The 21,668-nt window shown below is 42.0% G+C and overlaps 1 protein-coding gene across 2 annotated transcripts; it reads right to left on the bottom strand.

Annotated features, from left to right (window-relative positions):
• Positions 1-799: 799 nt before the first annotated feature.
• Positions 800-20,248, bottom strand: si:dkey-205h13.2 (cartilage intermediate layer protein 1). Of its 2 annotated transcripts, XM_034162251.1 has the most exons (5): positions 20,111-20,248; positions 18,148-18,326; positions 17,767-17,867; positions 5,600-5,774; positions 800-983 (listed from the first exon to the last, which is right to left on the bottom strand). In XM_034162251.1, the coding sequence occupies exons 2-5, from the start codon at positions 18,159-18,161 to the stop codon at positions 872-874; spliced, it is 402 nt and encodes a 133-aa protein (XP_034018142.1). In that variant the 5' UTR covers positions 18,162-18,326; positions 20,111-20,248; the 3' UTR covers positions 800-871. The 2 variants fall into 2 exon arrangements, 1 of the variants encoding a protein (XP_034018142.1); XR_004558473.1 differs by lacking the exon at positions 5,600-5,774 and having other exon boundaries at positions 20,111-20,238.
• Between the last annotated feature and the right edge of the window lie 1,420 nt (positions 20,249-21,668).

The raw sequence follows: 21,668 nt of genomic DNA, 5'->3' as shown, positions 1-21,668 counted from the left end.
TTTTTCTTTTACGTCATGGTGTGGTCCCCTTGTCTACATTCCTTGGGTTCATTTTTCCACTCCAAGTTGGTTCCACAATTACCCAGCAGTGTCAAAATTGCCAAAGGTAACTCATTGAAGTTTGTTTGTTGGGTGATTCCTACCAGCAAAAATATAACTACCAATCAAAAAAAAAAAAAGGTAAAGAGTTGGAGTATGGGTAAAACATGGGGTGGATGAATAAAACCCGGAAACACCCCCATCTTGTAGTTATGCAAACTAAGACGAAATCACTAGCTTGGTCCAGGTGTTTGATTTATTTAGGCATATTTTGCACACTGGGTGGTGATTTGGGTACTGAAAGCTATGACCACCATATTGCCTCAGTAGTACCATCAATGGCGCTAACATCAAGCTATTAATACCTGCTAATTAAACTCTAAAATTTCTCGCCACTGAAATACGGAAGTACAAACTTCTTACATGGTCTGTCACCATTACACAGCAAAATGCATTAACTGATATTATAAAATGCTGAAAAGGACAAGGAGTCCAGTCCAGGTAGCAACCACCCGCTAGCCTAGCAGAGGCTGCTGCAAGCACACGCATTAACACAAAGCACAACATGATCTAATATTTCATATGTACAAATTGAAACAAACATTTGTTTTATTCTATGATGAATTGTATGATAAAAAGCAAGAATTGCTGTTTGAAAATAATTTTATTGTTGATTTTTTTCAAGAATTTTCCAAGAAAGTATCTTCATAATCACATTAAAGACACAAGACTGTTATACCACTGAATTACAATTTTTTGATTAGGATTTGATTAACATAATGAGGAAGTAGACAAAATCTACTTAAGTCAAAGTGTTTTGGTGGAGTCCGGCTTAAATGATGGTGGTACCAGGGCAGGGACATCCAAAACGAACTTTGTAGTCTCTGCAGATGGAATTTTTCTGGGCTTTATTGAGGCAGACTAACCCCTCAGTCGGACTGTACCTGTAAAGTATTTTAAATCCATTAGTTGTTTAAAAAAAAAAAAATCTTTTATCTGGTTTAAAATACATTTCAGGAATTTAAATGAGAAATTTAACTATGTTTCTGCATAAAGCCTGCCAGTGGTAGCTGTGCATGTCCTCTCATGCACTTCCAGATTCACATTACGTCCCCGAACCTTGTCAGCTTCACCTGTTTCTAGGAAATTAAATTTCCTGTCATTACATTCCTTTTCTTTTAGGTGATGCAGGTTGGCAAAGGGAAGTGGCATCACCCTAGTGTCCAAAATGAAGGTTTTTCATATTAAATGTCCAGGTCATATCACCTGAATTTATAATATTCTGCCTTACTGAAGTCCAAGCAGTTGTTGGAAGACAATATCAGGTAGTATAACTACACAGACTTCCTGTCACTGTTAGTTTATCACAGCTAGTGGATGTGCTATGCGATGGCGATACCCTTATTTTTATTAGGCCTGTCAGTCAGAAGGCCAGGTAGGGAATTTTCCTTTGGTAAGTTACGTAAACATAACTTTAATCTTTATTTTTAAGAGCCCCATTAGTCAGAAGATCCAATTCTTAGGGTTTCATGATAAAAGCTGAACCCCTAATCCAAGTTTTCAAAAGGGCCAGTAACAAACCTTATTTCCAGATGGCTCATTAGACAGAAGACCCAGTCCTTTAAGAATCAGTTGGCTTTTAGGTCCTAATCATGGTTTTAAGAAGGCCCTTTAGTCAGAAGACCTGGCGCCTCATGTACAAAGCGTGCATGCACACAAAATGTGGCGTCCGTCCATCTCTACACCAATGTTCAGATGTATTAAAAATGATGACCGTGGAAATTTGCAGTGCGCCACCCAAAAATCCTGGCTGGTGTATGCACATTTCAACAGCTATTGGTCCACTGGCGACACGAAGAGGTGATGCTGGGACACTGTGTGAAAACATGAAGTCAGATTGATGTGCACACCAGTGACATCACTTATGAGCAAGTAACACGCCCACGTGTTTGCAGTTATATTGGTGGAAATAAAAACATGAGCAAAGTAATGCATAAACTGGAATTAACAATGGCTGCGTTAGCATCGCAAATGGCACAATATGCCATGAGTGTATTCAGGGACGTGAGGATTTACTTGCAAATGGTGCTAATTAGCGCATAAGCCCATTTCATGCACCAAGGCCAGTGTTACTGGAGTTGCGTGCAGAACTACAAGAAGGAGTCAGGGGTTGTCTGTGCCCACACAGGTGCTGATCACGCTGATTCCAGCGGGAGGTGGTCGATCGATCAGGAGTGTGCCAGTCAACCTTGAGCTGAGCCATGCCAGCTGTGTGGAACACAATTGTCTGAATGTCATCCAGGTACATCACATTCCAACATTAAAGCACCCTTTGCGAGAGCCGGTTTCCCCTAATGTAATCGGAGCTATTAACTGCACACATATTACTGTAAAGGTGCCATCACATGATGAATTTGTTTTTATTAAAACATTTTCAGTCCATCAGTATTCAAATCATATGTGATGCACAAATGCATCGGGTTGGGACAAGGCTACAGGCTGGCAAGGTGCAAAATGGGTGGCTGCTTGGGGGGTAAATAGTTTATGTAATTATTACGAGTGAAAACCAGTGCTGCCACATTTGGCCATGTGTGCATTCAAATGTTATTAAAGGGTTTTCGTTTTCTTGATGGTGAAATTGGAGATGCAGAGCATCTTAACAGGCCCAGATTGTCTCCCTGTGTTCAGTATTTATGAATAAATATGTGTTTAAAGTTGTGAATATCACACATTGTCAGCTGGTGCACCTAATTTGTTTTTATACTTCAGTGTGTGTGTGTGTGACATGCTCTGTGCTCACACGCTCCCACTAACATTTTTACCGGTTCATGTTTATTTCGTTTCAGGGTACCAAATAAACTATCCCTGTGTGTCTTCACATCATTTCCAGTCATCTGTAGCTCACACTGTATAACTTTTGTGTTTCTGTTGACTGATCTGATGGAAGGGGAATCCCAGCTCCCATGGCCTATTTACATGGATTTGCATATTTAACTAGCGGTGTGGAAAGGGAGGAGATTGGTACTTCTGCATGTACGCTCAATTCCACATTCAGTGGGACATACAAATGCAACGTGCTGGGATCCATGTGTATGCCAGTTTCCGGGTTTTGGTGTACACCATGTTTCAGTTGGAAATTCATGCAAGTCTTTGTACATGAAGCCCTTGGTACTTCAAAAACTTAGTTGGGGTTCTATCAAAAACCCAAATGCTAAGTCTCATTTTCAAATGGCTCCTTATGGAACTATTCTACAGAGCACCGTTCCTTCCTGTTTAATGCCAAGTCACAAATCAGGGCAGATTTTGAAGCATCATAGTAAAGTCTTGATCCATCTTTGTCAATATTCAACAAACTTGCCATCTTTGGCACCAGATTTGAAATTGGGATCCAGTTGTTGAACTGTGCAATATGTTCACTTTAATTCTCGAAATCATTGATAGTACGTGGTAATTTGGGGTATTCATTGTCTTAACGGCTTCAATCATGTTCACCTTTTTTGAACGCCATATTCATAGTGATTATGGCTTGAAACCTTTGCCACCTGGGTAACAATTTGTAGCCCAAGCAGCGTTGTTCAAAGTTGAACAGCTCAATCACGTCTGTCAAGGGCACAACTTTCTTTTGTTTGAGGGCAGGTTGCCAGTTTTCATGTTATAAGCCAGCCAGTTGACATGTTTGCACTTTATAAGGCAGCCTGTTAGGAGGTAAGACGGATTAAGCCGTTTCAGTCTGTTTTCACTTTTTTTTTTTTTTAGATCGTGGACAATCATAGTAGAACAGCGCCCTGTGGAATAGGGGTGTTTGCTAGAAAATCAGTTTTGTTTTAGGACAAAAACTGTACCCTAAACCTTAGCTTCAAAATGCCTGTGATTCAGAACCCCCAGTAGCAAGAAAATTAGTTGTGCTTCAGGAGATAACCCTAACGGGCCTTTTCACCGTGGTGAGCGACATCCTTGACCCGCTGCAGTTCGCCTACAGGCCCAATATCGGAGTAGATGACGCTGTGGGTGCTCACCCACCTGGAGACTGGTGGGAGCGCTGAGAGAGTCATATTCTTTGATTTCTCCAGTGCTTTCAACACCATTAGACCGGTGCTGCTGCAGGGGAAGCTGGACATCTCATCGCCTGGACCATCGACTACCTCACCCTTTACACCTCGGACTTCACCTACAACACGGACAGCTGCCATCTCTAGAAGGTCTGATGACTCCGCCATTGTGGGTCGTGTGTCTGAGGGGAACGAGCTGGAGTACCGGTTGGTCATCATAGACTTTGTGGACTGGTGTGAGCACAACCACTTGTGTCTCAATACCAGTAAGACGGAGATGGTGATAGACTTCACGAGGAAACCACCACTTCACCCACCGGTGAACATCCAGGGGGAGGACATAGAGACCGTGGACAGTTTCAAATACCTGGGATACCTGGGTGTTCACCTCAACAACAAACTGGACTCACAACACCGATGACCTGTACAAGAAAGGACAGAGTTGCCTCCACCTCCTGAGGAGACCGAGATCCTTTGGAGTGAGCAGGCCTCTGCTTAAGACCTTCTATGACTGTTGTAGCCTCTGCTCTCCTCTATGCCGTCGTCTGTTGGGCCCCGGGCAGCACAGAGCGGGAGAGAAAGAGACTGAATAAGCTGGTCAGGAAGTCCAGCTCTGTCCTGGGCTGTCCTCTGGACTCTCTGGAGGAGGTGGCTGAGAGGAGGGCGTTAACCAAGCTCAAATCCATCATGGACAACTCCTCTCACCCCCTGCACCAGACTGTAGTGGAGCTGAGCAGCTCCTTCAGTGACAGACTGAGGCACCCTCAGTGCAAGAAGGAACGACACCGCAGGTCGTTCCTCCCTGCTGCTGTCAGACTGTACAATAACAACTTGTTTACAAATCCCAGCACTAGTGACACCTTATCACATCAAAATTCCACTTCACATATTATAAATAAGATGTTCCTATTTTTTAATTCCAATCATGTTTATATATGCATATATATTCTATTTTAACCTCATTCTTATTTTATCGTTACAAGTATTATTATTGCTTATCTTTGCACATGCTGTTTGATGCACATTTTCCTCTACTTGCACTCATCTTATGTGTTTTTAAGAGCTGACGTAACATGTGAATTTGTCCACTGTGAGATCAATAAAGTCTTATCTTATAAGATAAACTATAAGAATACATAGAGTTTACACTTGAAAAACAAAACCTGATGGATCAAACGTGCTCCCTTCAAATATATTTAAGTCACAATAACCATTTTTTAAATATGAACTTAAAATTTGAGGAAATCAGTTGCGCCAATGTTTGAGTTCTAACAACTTGCAGTGCAAGTTTAAATACACAATCTTTTATCTTGCCAATCAAATATGCTAGCATTAATAAGGTACAGCATGCTGTATATCACCTAGCTTAACTATGGCACACCACATTCACTGTCCCAATAGGAACCTCAGATACCTGGGAGCTTTGAATTTCTACAAATGAGAACATTGATTATGTGGGAATTAGATGGATTGTTTATCCCAATATCCTATTCTTTAAAATCCTGACTTACTTTTCAAAGGTTTGCCCTGTGAGGGTGGCTGGAGTTGAGGTATCTGTGGTAACAGCCTCTATCTGTACAGGAGTGTCGCAAATCTTTCCGTTGTTTTCTTTCTTCAGGTTGGTCAAATCCTCCCAGTCCCCTGTTCCAGAAGGATCGTCCCGATCAAACCAGTTGGACCAACACACTGATTAGAAAACAAGAACAGAGAAATTTGTTGACTGGGGAGAAACAGTGACACTATCGTGCTCGTCCAAACTGCAAGAGCACTCAAAACAGTGAACAAAGAATAAAAGAATTTGAATAACTGTTCACCACGTGATGTGTCATTTCCCCTTATAGGATTAGTGTATAAACGTTTCGAAAGAAAATGCTTGTGGACTTAAAGTGAGAACTAAACTTTGCTACTAAGGTTTGCTGAAAGCTAATGTACAATATAACCAATTAAAACAGTTTCAGTGCTACAGTGGTTTTATTTTTACAGATCAGTCAGGCTTTAGGAAAAAGCACAGTACTGTCACAGTTGCTCTGAAAGTGGTAAATGACATCTCTGTAGCACTTGATAAGAAACAGCACTGTGCGCTGCCGTTTACAAGCTTTGTCTAAGGCATTTGATACGGTTGATCTCAATGTTTTAAAGCTTAGACTTTCAGTCAGGACATGGAGCAATCAGTTGCCTGGTTTTCAGACTATCATAGTGACGGATCTCAGTGCATTACTCATGATGGTCTAGGTTCTGAATTTCTATTAGTCTCCAAGGGTGTACCACAGGGTTCTATTTTAGGTCCCCTTTAATTTACCCTATATATAAATAATCTGGGTCAAAATGTGTCTGATGCTAATGTTCATGTCTATGCAGATGACAGTCATTTACTGTTGTGCATCTACCCTTCCCTGACCATTGAGTACCTGCAAGTTGCTTTTAATGTTATTCAGGATACCCTACTTCAGTTAAAGCTTGTTCTTAATGCTGAAAAGACTAAACTTATCTTTAGTAACTCACTTTAGAGCACACATCCCTGTGGTCATCCTGGATGGAAGGATCATGGACTGTTAGTTCTTATGAGTTTGGGTTTTTTTTAATTGCTGACTCCATAACTTTTACAGTGCATGTTCTTCAACTAGTATAAAAAAAATAATAAATAATGAGACCATTTTGTACATGCTTGCTTCTGCTCAGTGTCTTCACAAAATTGATACATCATGCTGCCTTGAGATCAATTGTAAAGTCCAGATTCATCATTGTGAGTTACATTCTCGGGTGTGATGGCCTTTGGCCACCTGCAGGCTTGATCACTGGTATATTGTCTTATACAAGGCAATTTTAGGTTTGCTTCCATCTTATCTATGTGTCCTTACTATGCCAAGTAGTAGTGGACAATATTTGCATTCCCAAGAGTTTAAATCTAAACTTAAACTTAAGGGCTTAGCGGCAGCTTCTTTAAGATGGCAGTGCTCTTAATTCTGTGCAATGAACTAGTTTTAAAATTACTGACATGCTTCTTTTATTGTATGTGTTCTTGTGATGTCATTCTTTTTATGTTGTGTTTGTAATTGTGCTTATTTTATGCAGCTGCTTGTCTTTGCCAGGTCTCCCATGAAAAAGAGACTTACTCTCAACAGGACCTCCTGGTTAAATAAAATAAATGTTTTGTTAATTCTCTGTGAACTGAACTGCCACTACTGGTTAAACCCCCTCAACTAAACTCAATGTACACCACAAAAACATTTTAAAGTTTTACAAAAATTGGAACTGCTTAAATACTTACGTGACTGAATCTCACTTTTGAACTGGTAACATATATACTCAACAAAAATATAAACGCAACACTTTTGGTTTTGCTCCCATTTTGTATGAGATTAACTCAACAATCTAAAACTTTTTCCACATACACAATATCACCATTTCCCTCAAATACTGTGCACAAACCAGTCTAAATCTGTGATAGTGAGCACTTCTCCTTTGCTGAGATAATCCATCCCACCTCACAGGTGTGCCATACCAAGATGCTGATTAGACACCATGATTAGTGCACAGGTGTGCCTTAGACTGCCCACAATAAAAGGCCACTCTGAAAGGTGCAGTTTTGTTTTATTGGGGGGGGATACCAGTTAGTATCTGGTGTGACCACCATTTGCCTCATGCAGTGCAACGCATCTCCTTCGCATCATCCGTGAAGAGAACACCTCTCCAACGTGCCAAACGGCAGCAAATGTGAGCATTTGCCCACTCAAATCGGTTACGACGACGAACTGGAGTCGGGTCGAGACCCCGATGAGGACGACGAGCATGCAGATGAGCTTCCCTGAGACAGTTTCTGACAGTTTGTGCAGAAATTCTTTGGTTATGCAAACCGATTGTTTCAGCAGCTGTGCGAGTGGCTGGTCTCAGACGATCTTGGAGGTGAACATGCTGGATGTGGAGGTCCTGGGCTGGTGTGGTTACACGTGGTCTGCGGTTGTGAGGCTGGTTGGATGTACTGCCAAATTCTCTGAAACACCTTTGGAGATGGCTTATGGTAGAGAAATGAACATTCAATACACGAGCAACAGTTCTGGTTGACATTCCTGCTGTCATCATGCCAATTGCACGCTCCTTCAAAGCTTGCGACATCTGTGGCATTGTGCTGTGTGATAAAACTGCACCTTTCAGAGTGGCCTTTTATTGTGGGCAGTCTAAGGCACACCTGTGCACTAATCATGGTGTCTAATCAGCATCTTGATATGGCACACCTGTGAGGTGGGATGGATTATCTCAGCAAAGGAGAATTGCTCACTATCACAGATTTAGAGTGGTTTGTGAACAATATTTGAGAGAAATGGTGATATTGTATATGTGGAAAAAGTTTTAGGTCTTTGAGTTCATCTCATACAAAATGGGAGCAAAACCAAAAGTGTTGCGTTTATATTTTTGTTGAGTGATGATGTGTGTTCCACAGCTGTCCCATCATGGACATAGCAGCCATTCAGATGTGCATGCTGCACTGGACAGTGGTCACATTGTACTCCGGCTGCCATTTGAGCTTTTGTCACCTTGACTGCACCTTGACAGTGGTGTCCTGGGCACTACATTTGTGCTGGCCGTGTAAATAGGCCCACATTTTCCAAGTGCCCCGTCACTGCTGTTGGAAGTTCATGAGTGGCAACTTGAGTCTGGTCGAGTGCGAGTTGAATAGCCATTCGCCCTTGTTCGGCCACTGGTGTGAAGGCTAGCTTGTTCGCAACATTCTGCCAAGGTTCGATATGGGTGATCATTTCGTGCAGCCCCGACCATGGTCCGACTGTTGCAACCACGGTAAGACGGCAGTACGAACTCATCTTGACTCCATTCAATTGGGTTTCCAGCACAAGCATAACAAATGTGGAGTGCATGTGCTGTGGCCAAATGATTGTGATGACTGTTGTACGACGCGCTCGAGTGCAGCTCTAATTTTTCCACATTCAAGTCTTCTGTGTGCCATTCGGCCTCATTCGTGTTGTGTGAAAGGGCCTTTAGGTTAGGTAAATGTGAGGATAAAGTAAAATGAAGGTTAGGATTATGTTAGACAAATGTTAATCTGTTAAAATCAATCATGTAGTTAAATGAAAGTTGGATTTGTTAGCACATGAGGGCATTTTTTTTGGATAGTTCACTTGCCTGGCATAAATGCTTTATTATTGCTGTTAACAGCTGTCCTGCATTCCACAATCAAGTTTTATGTCTTTTTCAGGACAACCTGTTCTTTCATAATATATATACACATTTGTTGTGTTTTATAAGAGTAAAAAGGTTTACAATCAAAAATAAGGAAGGAAAAAGTAAAGCGGGAAATAATTTTCTACATTTATTCAAAACACAGCAAACTATAATAACTGTTTTGACACTTTATAACGGTAATTTGTGGTCTTGTGTGAAAGACTGTACAATAAAAAGGTTCAAACAGTAAACACAAATGCACATTTTGAACAGTATATATGAAATGGTCTGTTTTTGTCTTCATGATAAAAGCAACAGATTTATCTCCTAACATTCACATGCAAACTAGTGGAGCAATACTGATAGTTACACACTCTGAGCACGTGAGACTATCAGAGGCTCTCAATTTGCTTTCAGTGATCGCTGTGCGTAATGTCGCAGGGCACATTTGGAGCCCAACAGTATGTACTCATTGGAGCACCCAGGGGGCTATTCAAATGGGCCAACTTGTAACATCACTCCTGAAAACAATTGTTGGCTTTTCAGGTGAGGTGAATCTGCCCTACGATTGGGTTTTGGAAAAGCATGTGACAGTGAACCAATTCCGATTGGACACTCACATTGTGCACGTCATCACACAGCTTCTATGAGGAATACAAAGATGGCCGATGGCTGGCTCAAAGGTCCACGGAGTTAACTTTCCAGCAAAAAAAAAAAAAAAGTAAGTTTCTCTCATATCATTAAAAGTCATTTATTTTTTAGTAAAGCTTGGTCTTAGCTGTCGTATACAACGGCATCAGCCCCAGAGGGTTAAAATGTAGGGCTTTGTTTTAAAGTTTTGGTAAAAATAAACCACTTCTTGCTAGGTTAGGTCAAGATTAGGTTTGGGCTAGCGTCAGGTGAGAGTGAGGTTATTCCCTGTTTCAGGCACCCATAAATCTTTGCGCACTTGGAACAGTTCCAGTCTCAGCCTGCATTCACTCAGCTGTAAGCAGATCATACAGTTTCAGAGTACTTTTAGTCCCAAAAGGGCAATTTGTTTCTGCAGTCGCATTCAGAATAAACAGATTTAAAAAAAACAACAACAACAACTGAGTACTCTGAGCGAACAGTGCATCTGTGGTGCTCTCAGCTTCTACTACTGTCCCATAACTTCATGCTGTATCTGATTAGCTTTATGCCTCTGTAGTTACTGCAGTTCTGCTCATCACCCTTGTTCTTAAAAAAAAAAAAAAACAGAACCAGCACAATTCATCGCCACTCAAGCATCCTCACTTTCCAAGATTTTATTAAACAGCCTGGTTAGAAATTCCACTGCCATCTCACCTAGACATTTCCATACCTCCACTGGGATGTCATCTGGACCAACTGCCTTTCCACTCTTCATAGCTGCCCTCACCACATCCTTACTAATATCTTGTACTTTCTGACTTACTCTTGCCACATCATCCAGCCTTTTCTCTCATTTTCTTCATTAATCAGCTCAAAATATTCCCTCCATACTCTCCTCACTTGTCAGCATATTACCATGTGCATCTTTTACGACCCGAACCTGCTGCACATCCTTTCTAGCTCTGTCCCTTTGTCTGGCCAAATGGTACAAGTCTTTCTCCTTCCTCACTTATCAGCTTCATGTATGACTCACAATCTGCCTTTTTCCTTATGCTTTCCTGGACATCTTTGTTCCACCACCAAGTCTCCTTGTCTTTGTTCCACTGTCCAGATGTCACATCCAGTACCTTCCTAGCTGTCTCCCTCACAACATCTGCACTACTTTTCCAATTGTCCAAAATAACCCGTTTGCTGAATTTCACACAATCTTCCTCCTTCAGCTTCCAATATCTGATCCTTTTGTGGCGAAGTGGAGTCTCGCTCCTGGGCTAGGGTTATTTGTTTATCCTAATTAAAAAAAACACTAATTCCAATTTTAAAAGAAGGACCGACAACACCACCCAGGGATACGGCCCTGGGACCAATCAAAGCCCAATTTGTAACAGAAGGCAGAGAGGTGTGCTTATCACAAGGTAGATTTATTCTGTCAAATTCATTTAAAAATATAAATAAAACATCACCAATTTCACATTCCATCGTGCTGCTTTTCACATTCACCTTATATTGCACAGAACTGCCTTATTCAATTTCAACCAGATCTTATATTGCATTTAACATAGTTAAACTATTCACCTTCAACCAAATTAATATTGGGTGAGCAAGGGTCCAGCTCAGACAAAAAAAAAAAAATTAAATACAAAAAACCCCACTGCAAACCAAAATATAAACAAACCAAACAAAAAACAACCAAACATGCATCAAACTCAGCCGAGGAGGAATAAACCCGTCACCCCACCATATTAATCACAGCAGGTGAAATCAATCCCGTGTAGTGCGCCAACAGCACCCGCAGAGGGCGCCCTCTGCGAAGCACTGTACACAGCTGTTGGCAGCCGATGAAATGTGGACGAAGCAACAGCCCCTTAATAGGAGATGGCAACTCAAACGTGCGCTCTGCGCACGGTGGTTCCTCGTGCCTGCCAGTGGAGGCGACCGCACCCGCAGACAGCAGGAGAAGGAGGGGGAGGGAGAGCCGTGACGGATTTAACCACAAGGTCCTGTAACCCAGACTCTATGGCAGAATTTAATAGCCATAACCAACGCCCAAAACCAACGCTACAATTTACGGACTTACCACAGTAGAGAGCCCTGGACCCACAGCGCGTGTCCAACCTCACGCACTCAACCATGAAGGAATCCCCCACAGACCAGACCTCTGTCCCGGAATGCGCAGCGTTTAGCATGGCACCTGCCCAAACAGCGTTGCACACAAGCGTGTTGCTACCTGGAACCCACTCCAGGTGGTGTGTGTATGACGCGCAATGTGCGCGCTCCGGCTTTCAAGGCCAGGTTAGCGCCACCCACCATCTACCTTAAAGGTAGACCACATTTACCCCCTTTTCTTTCTCGACACCCCGACGAAACCACTAAAGAATTACCTCATAAGTCCCTGAAAAAGATGAACACTACACAATTGTCCAGCAATCATGACGACCAGTGTTAATTCTTGAAGTACCAGGTACTGAAAGCTTTACAGCAAGGGAACCCTTTACAACAAGTATTCCATAATAAGCTCCTCGAGATAACCAACATAAGAGACTTTAAATCATTGGCGGCCCTCATCTGCAACTGATGACAGGCCTGCAGACTGTTTATGCTCCACGGCCCAACATAGCTCTTAACAACTTTCCGAAACGGTAGACACCATGGACCTAGTGCCCAACAAACCAGGAAGCTCCATTCCACCCATGTCAACCTGAGTAGTTGGACAAAACGACGACAAGCCTGAGAATTTGCCCGCCATTGAGCCCACCAAAACTCCTGTGAAGCGCCTCAGTCTTGTGGTCGCCTGGAAAAGGAAGCCCACTGCACAGTCATACAGTTCCTGAAGAATCTGCATCTGAATACATCGTTCCAATCTGTCTTGCTCTTAGCCTCACTGTCCAAACAAGCGCCAATTAATACCACCTGTTCCTTATAATGAGGAAACAGGCGCACCTACAAACTTAACCTTCCTCTGTCCACTCACCCGAAGTTATACTAGTCCTACCCTTCAACAGGGAACACTTGTAACCACAGGGTATAACAACCACACATTCTGTGGACAGAGGAAATCCCTGAAGGAACGCCGCCAGCGGGAATACCTGGAGCCTGGATAGCTCCACCAAGGCCGGTGCCCCCTCCCAGAGAAGTCGCTCCCCGTCTGCTTTACGCAAAGACAGTTGCTCTCTAAGTTGTTGAAGCTCCTTCTCCATACTGGCTGCAGATACACATGGACACCAACCCTTAAGCAAAGAAAAACAAAAGGTAAAGTTCTACCAACTTCAAGTTTTGGGTCCTAAAAAGAATACCGTTGCTCCGTCCAACTGTGCCTATCCACAACAAAACTGCATAGAAGCGGTACAAACAAGAGTCACAGTTCATAAATATTACCACAGTGATCACACCTCTACATCATTTCCATCCTGCCAACAACACCAAGTGTGTCCCAATTTTAAAAGAAGGACCAACAACACCACCCAGGGATACGACCCTGGGACCAATAAAAGCCCAATTTGTAACAGAAGGCTGCGCAAGGTACGGGAAACAGAGGTGTGCTTATCACAAGGTAGATTTATTCTGTCAAATTCATTTAAAAATATAAGTAAAACATCACCAATTTCACATTCCATTGTGCTGCTTTTCACATTCACCTTATATTGCACAGAACTGCCTTATTCAATTTCAACCAGATCTTATATTGCACTTAACCAGTGTTGCCACAGTTACTTTGAAAAAGTAATCCAATTACTGATTACTCCTTGAAAAAGTAACTTAGTTACTTTACTGATTACTCAATTGTAAAAGTAACTAAGTTAGATTACTAGTTACTTATTTAGTTACTTTTCCCAGCTGCCGACAACAACCCTCTGCCACCTCAACATGACAATGATACCTGTTTTGCCAAAACTCACTTTATAGTCACCCTTTCTTGACTTCAGTGAAAATAAATACTTGTTTTATAAAAAGTAAAATAAAGACCTCTTTCTTGACCTCATATTTAACTGTTGACAGCACTGTAACAGTAAAACTTGCAATTTCGAACCTACATTGTTTATAAATGTAACTATTAAATTCTAACATTTTTCTAACATTTAAATTCTCTCTAAACATTTTACTTGTCGAAATTATTATTATTTTAAGCAATATTAGTTGTAGTAAAAAACGGCTTCAAAATTGCACCTTTAATCTAGGGGTGCTGTGAGGGGGGCACATCTCTGCCCCACGCCCCCATTCCATCTGGATTCGCCCCTGCTTTGGCGTTTGAGCACAAAGAATGGATAACATTTATTTATGCAGAAAACATGACCAGATTTACAGGTAAGAAAGTTTTATTGCGTTTTCACATCATGTGGTCCTCAGAAAGAGAGTTTAGGTGCATTTGAGTGGAAAATAGTGTTAGTTGTTGACGCGTCGCGGAGGATCTTTAACGAGACGATACAGAGCGGCTCAGCTCAGCTCTAAATAAAGGAGGAAAAAAGTATAAAAATGTCTTTGTAAAGCTCAGTGCAGGTGTGCTGATCACCGCGCTTTAAGAGGTGAGGACGAGTCGAGCAGCTGCAAAAAAAAACGCGGATTAAAAGCTCACAGCTCACTTAAAGTGGGCAGTTCAGTCGAACCCCGACCTCCTGCCCACAGACCAAGTTTAATGCTGCTATCGACCCACAATGAAGAATAATAGTAACGCACAGTGACATGGAGAAGTATCTTTAATCTGATTACTGATTTGGAAAGATTAACGCGTTAGATTACTCGTTACTAAAAAAAGTGGTCAGATTAGAGTAACGCGTTACCGGCATCACTGCACTTAACAGAGTTAAACTATTCACCTTCAACCAAATTAATATTGGTTGAGCAAGGGTCCAGCTCAGACAAAAAAAAAAAAAAACAAAACAAAAACAATTAAATACAAAAAACCCCACTGCAAACCAAAACATAAACAAACCAAACAAAAAACAACCAAACATGCATCAAACTCAGCCGAGGACGAATAAACCCGTCACCCCACCATATTAATCACAGCAGGTGAAATCAATCCCGTGTAGTGCGCCAACAGCACCTGCAGAGGGCGCCCTCTGTGAAACAATGTACACAGCTTTTGGCAGCCGATGAAATGTGGACGAAGCAACAGCCCCTTAATAGGAGGTAGCGACTCAAACCTGCGCTCTGTGCACTGTGGTTCCTCGTGCCTGCCAGTGGAGGCGACCGCACCCGCAGACAGCAGGAGAAGTAGGGGGAGGGAGAGCCGTGACGGATTTAACCACAAGGTCCCGTAATCCAGACTCTAAGGCAGAATTTAATATCATAACCAACGGCCAAAGCCAACGCGACAATGAACGGACTTACCACACTGTCCACTACCTCACTCCAAAAATCATTTTCCTCCATCTTGCAACATACCTGTGGGGCATATGTACTGATGACATTCATCATCACCCCTTTAATTTCCAACACTCACTTAACATGACCCCAACACATTTCTTTTCCTCTCCACACCATAATACAACAACTTGAATCCACCACCTATGCTCCTACTCTTTCTTCCTTTCCACATACAATGTGTACCTTTCTCCTCTCCATCATATCAGCCAGCTCTCTCCATTTACCATTTACTGGTAACAGAGACGTCTCACAAGAGGTCGGGATCAGCAGTTTATCCAGACATTCCACTGTTAAAGGAGATTTTGTAATGAAAGACGTGCGGACGGATTCGCATGTCGGCACCCAGCCGGCGCAGCGCCACAGGAAAAACACCTCTGTGTTGATAACCATTCCTAAGATTTAGGCGGATTTCGATGGCTTTTAGTCGAGTGAGTATCCGAGAAATTGTTTAACAGCTGGGCATGTTCCAACTTGTTCTGTAAGGCTTCCAACGGAGGTGTTTTGCTGTGGCGCCGGGCCATGAGCAGCTGCGCGCCGACACACGAATCCGTCCGCACGTCTTTCATTACAAAATCTCTAACAGTGGGATGTCCGGATAAACTGCTGATCCCGACCTCTTCTGAAACTTCTCTGTTCTCTCACGATGTCCTGGGTCAACAGAGGCTTAAATTTGGAAGTTTTCAGCTTGAAACAGGCTGACGACAGCGGCTTGGAGCGCGGCGCACCCTGGGGCTCTGTGGGGAGTCCTTAAAGCGACAGTAACACTCCATAATCTCTCAGCCGTTAAAATTTGCACTGAAAACCAGCTGAATTTCTCGAATGGTGTCCACTCGGATGTGCCTCACAGTTTTTGAAAAAAATTTGATGAAGCAAAGCGGCAGTCTCTGAGCCATTCCTGAACAATGAAAAAAAAAGATGAGAGGGGTGGACCAGCGCTCACTCAAAGCCTGCCCACAGGCGAATGACGCAACCGACAGGCGTGGAAAAACTCACGCATGCGCACGAGGGTTCAAGGTTGGCTGATGTAATCGCACATGATTCAAATACATATAGTTTTTGAAAAAATAAAAAGGACCGTTACTTTATTGACAGACCTCGTATATATCGCATACCAGGTATCATGGACCAGTTTGGATATGTCAAAATACTTGAAGAGGTCATGTTGCCTTATGCTGAAGAGGACATGCCCTTGAAATGGGTGTTTCAACAAGACAATGACCCCAAGCACACTAGTAAACGGCCAAAATCTTGGTTCCAAACCAACAAAAGTAATGCCTAGCAGATGTGAAGAAATCATGAAAAACTGTGGTTATACAACTAAATACTAGTTTAGTGATTCACAGGATTGCTAAAAAAAAAAGCAGTTTGAACATAATAGTTTTGCGTTTGGAGTGTCAACAGCAGATGCCACTATTATTGTGAACACCCGCTTTTCTACTTTTTTTTTTTAACTAATAGCCCAATTTCATAGCCTTAAGAGTGTGCATGTCATGAATGCTTGGTCTTATTGGATTTGTGAGAATCTACTGGTACCTTGTTTCCCATGTAACAATAAGAAATATACTCAAAACCTGGATTAATCTTTTTAGTCACATAGTACTACTATTATTCTGAACACTACTGTATTTATGGAAGCTGAAAAGACAAATTACATTGTGCTTAATTAACTTCATGAAGTTCCGCTCTTGATTTTATTTTTTAATTGTGATTTTTTCCAAGTACTGGTATTTGGACACTGAATGTAAAGTTTGTTAACGCCAGTTGACTCGCTACCATCGAGACTGGAACTACAACAAATGCACATTGTATTTTGGGTTCCTCAAAGACTGAATATGTTTAAAGCTGCAGACACAAATATATGGAGTCACCTCACTGTAAGGCACCTGGCGCGCTTTATCAACTTTGTATTAATGTGTGTAGTATGACCACTTTAACAGTTAGCTGAGATAAAGTTGAAGGTTAGGAAAAACTGTTAATTGCAAGACGTGGGGGGAATCTCCCAAAACGTGAACGCAGGTCTTGTAAAATGTAAATATCACTCATGATATATGTTTCAGTTTAAGTACTTTACAGCTCAATTACTGTAGGAAATCTTGATTGCTAACCCTATCACCGCAAATTTTAGATTTTCTTTTTAGGTTTTTTGGTGGGGAGTTCACTACAGCCAGTGAAGCGGGAGGTGAGCCGCGAGCAGGCTCTCGCTTCTGGTGTCAAGCCCCCAACCTGCTTCGGGACAGTCTCAAGCAGTGAGTTTGACTGGGGGTGAAATAATGACATTGAAGGTTAGGTTCCGAATATAAACACAGACATTGACGTTACCCTATACTACAGAGTGCTGTTATGTTTCATTCCAAATAGCGGCATGTTTTGAAGCATCACAGTAACTCCATCCATCTTTTGTCACTCTTGCACAAACCCTGTCTGTGCAGGAGTTACACCGGCAGCAGTTTTTAAATCGGGATGAAATTTTACAGCTGTTCAAAGACCTTAGACTGTTTCATAACGGTGTGTGTGGAATGTGTTTCTGTACCACAGAATGACGAGGGGCAGCGGAAACGAACGCGGTAATCGCTGCACGTCTTGTCCTTTTGGTCATCTTTCCTGCAAACGAATCCGACAGTTGTGTCGGATCTGAAAAAGGAAACCAAAGGTGACTAAAGTTAGATGTGGTCACTGTTCAACCAGGTCCCGATTAGCAGGAAACACCCAAATGTTGTTCTGCCTTTGTAGATGAGGGACAACTGCAACATGTTCAGTACTTGGGATCTTCTTCACTGTTGGACAACTTTGATCATCTTACAGTATTTAGTAGCACAATGACTGTAGCGATTAAGAAAGTGGGGAAAAATGCTAAAATACGGCAACAAATCTAGTAGAATAAACACGTTAGTTTCATTCCCACAGTACTTACACAAAAAATGACATCCCCAGTTGAAGCTACACTCTTTCCAGATGTAGTTTCCACTTGGATTTCCAATGGGTTCTTGCAAATGTTTCCCGGATTTTCTTTTCTCAGGTCTGTGAGGGTCTCCCAGTCCCCCGTTGCAGTGGGGTCATCTCTGTCAAACCACTGAGTCCAGCATGGCAGCTCTATGTGAAGAACATTCAATGCCACAATGTTTGAAAGCTAAATTCGGCTCAGGTTTCATTAATAAAATCCTCAAATTCCAAGTGTTCTGTTACTGTTCTATCCTTGGAACGTAAGTCCATATCTGCACATGTTCCTTCTGGAAAACTGAAACATTGTATCGGGAGAGTTGCCACAGACACACCTCACCTACACCCAGAGATTTAACACTACCTAACAAGGTGAGTTCCAGAAAACTGCATGACAGTCAACGTACATACAGGAACACCACCTGCTTAAAGACACAGGTTCCTCTTCTGGCTGAGTGGATCTGTAAAAACAACAGTTTTAACAATATTCTCTTGATCAGACAACATGGGTTCCACTCTTTGTCATGATCATACATAAAGTAAAAATCTCAATTGAAAATTTTCAAATACTGTTTATAGATTAGGCTGAGGATAATATGTTTAGTTTTAGATTAAAATGAAGCTTAGGTTTGGTAAACATGACGATAAAGTAAAATGAAGGCTGGGATTATGTTAGACAAATGTTAATCTTTATTAAAATAAGTCTTGGAGTAAAATTAAAGTTAGAGTTACATTTGATAAAATGTAGGGCTTAGGTTTAGAGTTATGGTTAAAACCAACCAGTTCTTGGTAGGTTAGGATTAGGTCAAAGTCTGGATTAGGGCTAGGTTAAGATTAGGTTTGGGCTGGAACTAGGGTCATTGTATTCCCCGTTACTGTTGTCGCAGACTGTACAGTCCCCTCCTCCCCATCTGATCGTCCCCCTGCCTTCACTGCACATGTGTCATTTCAGAGCGTTAACAACAATTCACTGACCATCACCTCATTTCTGCTTGAAACTGACTTTAGAATGATTTAAGAGGTTTTACTTTGCCATCTGATGGTTAATAGTCCCACTATTCCCTTTGATCACTTTGGGTGTAGAGATGACTGGAGCGCAGTTTTAGGCAGAAATGAGGCGATAATCTGAGAATTGCTGCCGACGCATGCACAGGATGCAAAAGGGGACAGATTTTTAGGTGGGACCCATCAGACCGCGACAACAGCACACAATTCTTTGTGCACTTGGAACAGTTCCTGTTTCAGTCTGCATTCAACTGTGAACAGATGATTCAGATTACTTCATTAGTTGCAAAAAGGCAATTTGTTTCTGTAGTCAACCCATTCATAATAAACAGATTAAAAGAATAAATACAGCAGCCAACATCCACATTCAAACATCAGCACCAACCAGTAACAGTACAAAAAAAAAAAAAAAAAAAAAAATGCAAGGAACCAGGATCACAGTAAGTTATGATTATAATGCATGTTGAGCATTTAGCACCTTTATGGAACAAGGAATAAAGTAATTTGTATAATGGTTTGTCGTGCAATGAGTCATTTTCCCTTGTAGGATTAGTATACAAACTCCAACAGGAACAAACGTGTTGGTGTTTTGGGTTTACAAATAAGTCTGACTGTGGCATTTTAGACAAAATGCTTGGGGACTTAAACGTCGAACTAAACTAAGCTACTACTGGGTCTGCTAATGGTCTTCAAGGTTTGCGGAATGCTAATGTTTTGCCAATTCATTGTGAACTGATGAGCTGAACTCTGCCATCACTGGTTAAACCCCTTCAACTAAAGTTAATACGCAATGCAATAACATTTTAAAGTTTTACAGAAATTGTAACTGCTTAAATACTTATACAAGTGACCAGTTGTACACTACGAAACAAGTGGAATCTCACTTTTGAACTGGTAACGTAAGACGGTGTGTGTGGAATGCGTTTCTGTACCACAGAATGATGAGGGGCAGCAGAAACAAACACGGTAATCACTGCATGTCTTGTCCTTTTGGTCATCTTTCCTGCAAACGAATCCTACAGTTGTGTCAGATCTGAAAAAGGAAACCCAAGGTGACTAAAGTTAGATCTGTTCAATGTGCAACCAGGTCCTGATTAGCAGGAAACACCCAAATGTTGTTCTGCCTTTGTAGATGAGGGACAACTGCAAAATGTGCAATACTTAGGATCTTAACTGTTGGACAACTAGCATTATCTTACAGCATTTAGTTGCACAATGAGTGTAGCAATCAAGATAGTTGGGAAAAATGCTAAAATATTGCAACAAATCTAGTAGAATAAATGCTTAACAGTTTCATTCCCACAGTACTCGCACATAAATGACATCCCCAGTTGAATCTACACTCATTCCAGATGTAGTTTCCACATGGATTTTCAATGGGTTGTTGCAGATTTTTCCCAGATTTTCTTTTCTCAGGTCTGTGAGGGTCTCCCAGTCCCCTGTTGCAGTGGGGTCATCTCTGTCAAACCACTGCGTCCAGCATGGCGGCTCTTTGGGAAGAACATTCAATGCCACAATGTTTGAAAGTAAAATTTGGCTCAGGTTTCATGATTAAAATCATCAAATTCCAAGTGTCCTGTTACTGTCCTCTCCATGGAACAACCTGATGTCCATGTCTGCACACCTGTTCCTTCTGGAAAACTGAAACATTCTACTGTGAGAGTTGTCATGGGCACAACTCACCTACACCTAGAGATCTCACACTACCTAACAATGCGAGTTACTGGGGGAGGGAAAAAAAAAAAAAAAAAAAAAACCCCGCACACACGACAGTCAGTGTACATAGAGAAATAACACCTGCTTAGAGGTACAGTTTGAGTGGGTCTGTTTAGGGGCCGCCACAGCAGATCAACAGTTTTCATCTCCCCCTGTCTTCTGTAATTTCCTCTATCATACTGCATGTACTCCCTCAGCACATCCATAAACCCCCTCTTTGGGCTCCCTCTTCTCCCCCTGTCCAGTGGCTGCATCTTCAGCATCCTTCTCCCAGTGTACCCAACTCCCTCCTCTGCACATGTCTAAACCATCTCAATCTCACCTCTGATTTTATCTCCAAACCCTTCGACCTCAGCTGTCCCTCTGGTATCTTCATTCCTAATCCTGTCCATTCTTGTCACTCCCAAAGAGAATAAGAACATCTTCAGCTGTGCCTCCTGTCTTTGTTAATGCCACCATCTTTAAGCTGTACAACATAGCTGGTCTCACTGTCTTGTTGACTTTCCCCTTCAATCTTGCACATGTTCTTCAGTAACAAATCACTCCTGCCACCTTTCTCCACTAAACACACATGTACTCAGTCTTGGGCCTACTGACTTTCATTCCCCTTCTCTCCAGAGCATATCTCCTGGCTAGACAACTTGCTCTCTACTCTCGACAGACCACAATGCCATTTTTTTTTTTTTTTTTTTTTTTTTTTGAGTGGCGGGGGGTGATGCCAATCAGTAGAGCAGCTGTTTTGTCAGGGTCTCTCTAAATCTTTGTATTTATATA

The sequence above is a fragment of the Thalassophryne amazonica genome, chromosome 21, assembly GCF_902500255.1.
Source record: "Thalassophryne amazonica chromosome 21, fThaAma1.1, whole genome shotgun sequence".
Classification (NCBI taxonomy): Eukaryota; Metazoa; Chordata; class Actinopteri; order Batrachoidiformes; family Batrachoididae; genus Thalassophryne; species Thalassophryne amazonica.
The sequence above is the reverse complement of the archived record's forward strand: the minus strand, read 5'-3'. Positions and strand labels throughout refer to the sequence as shown.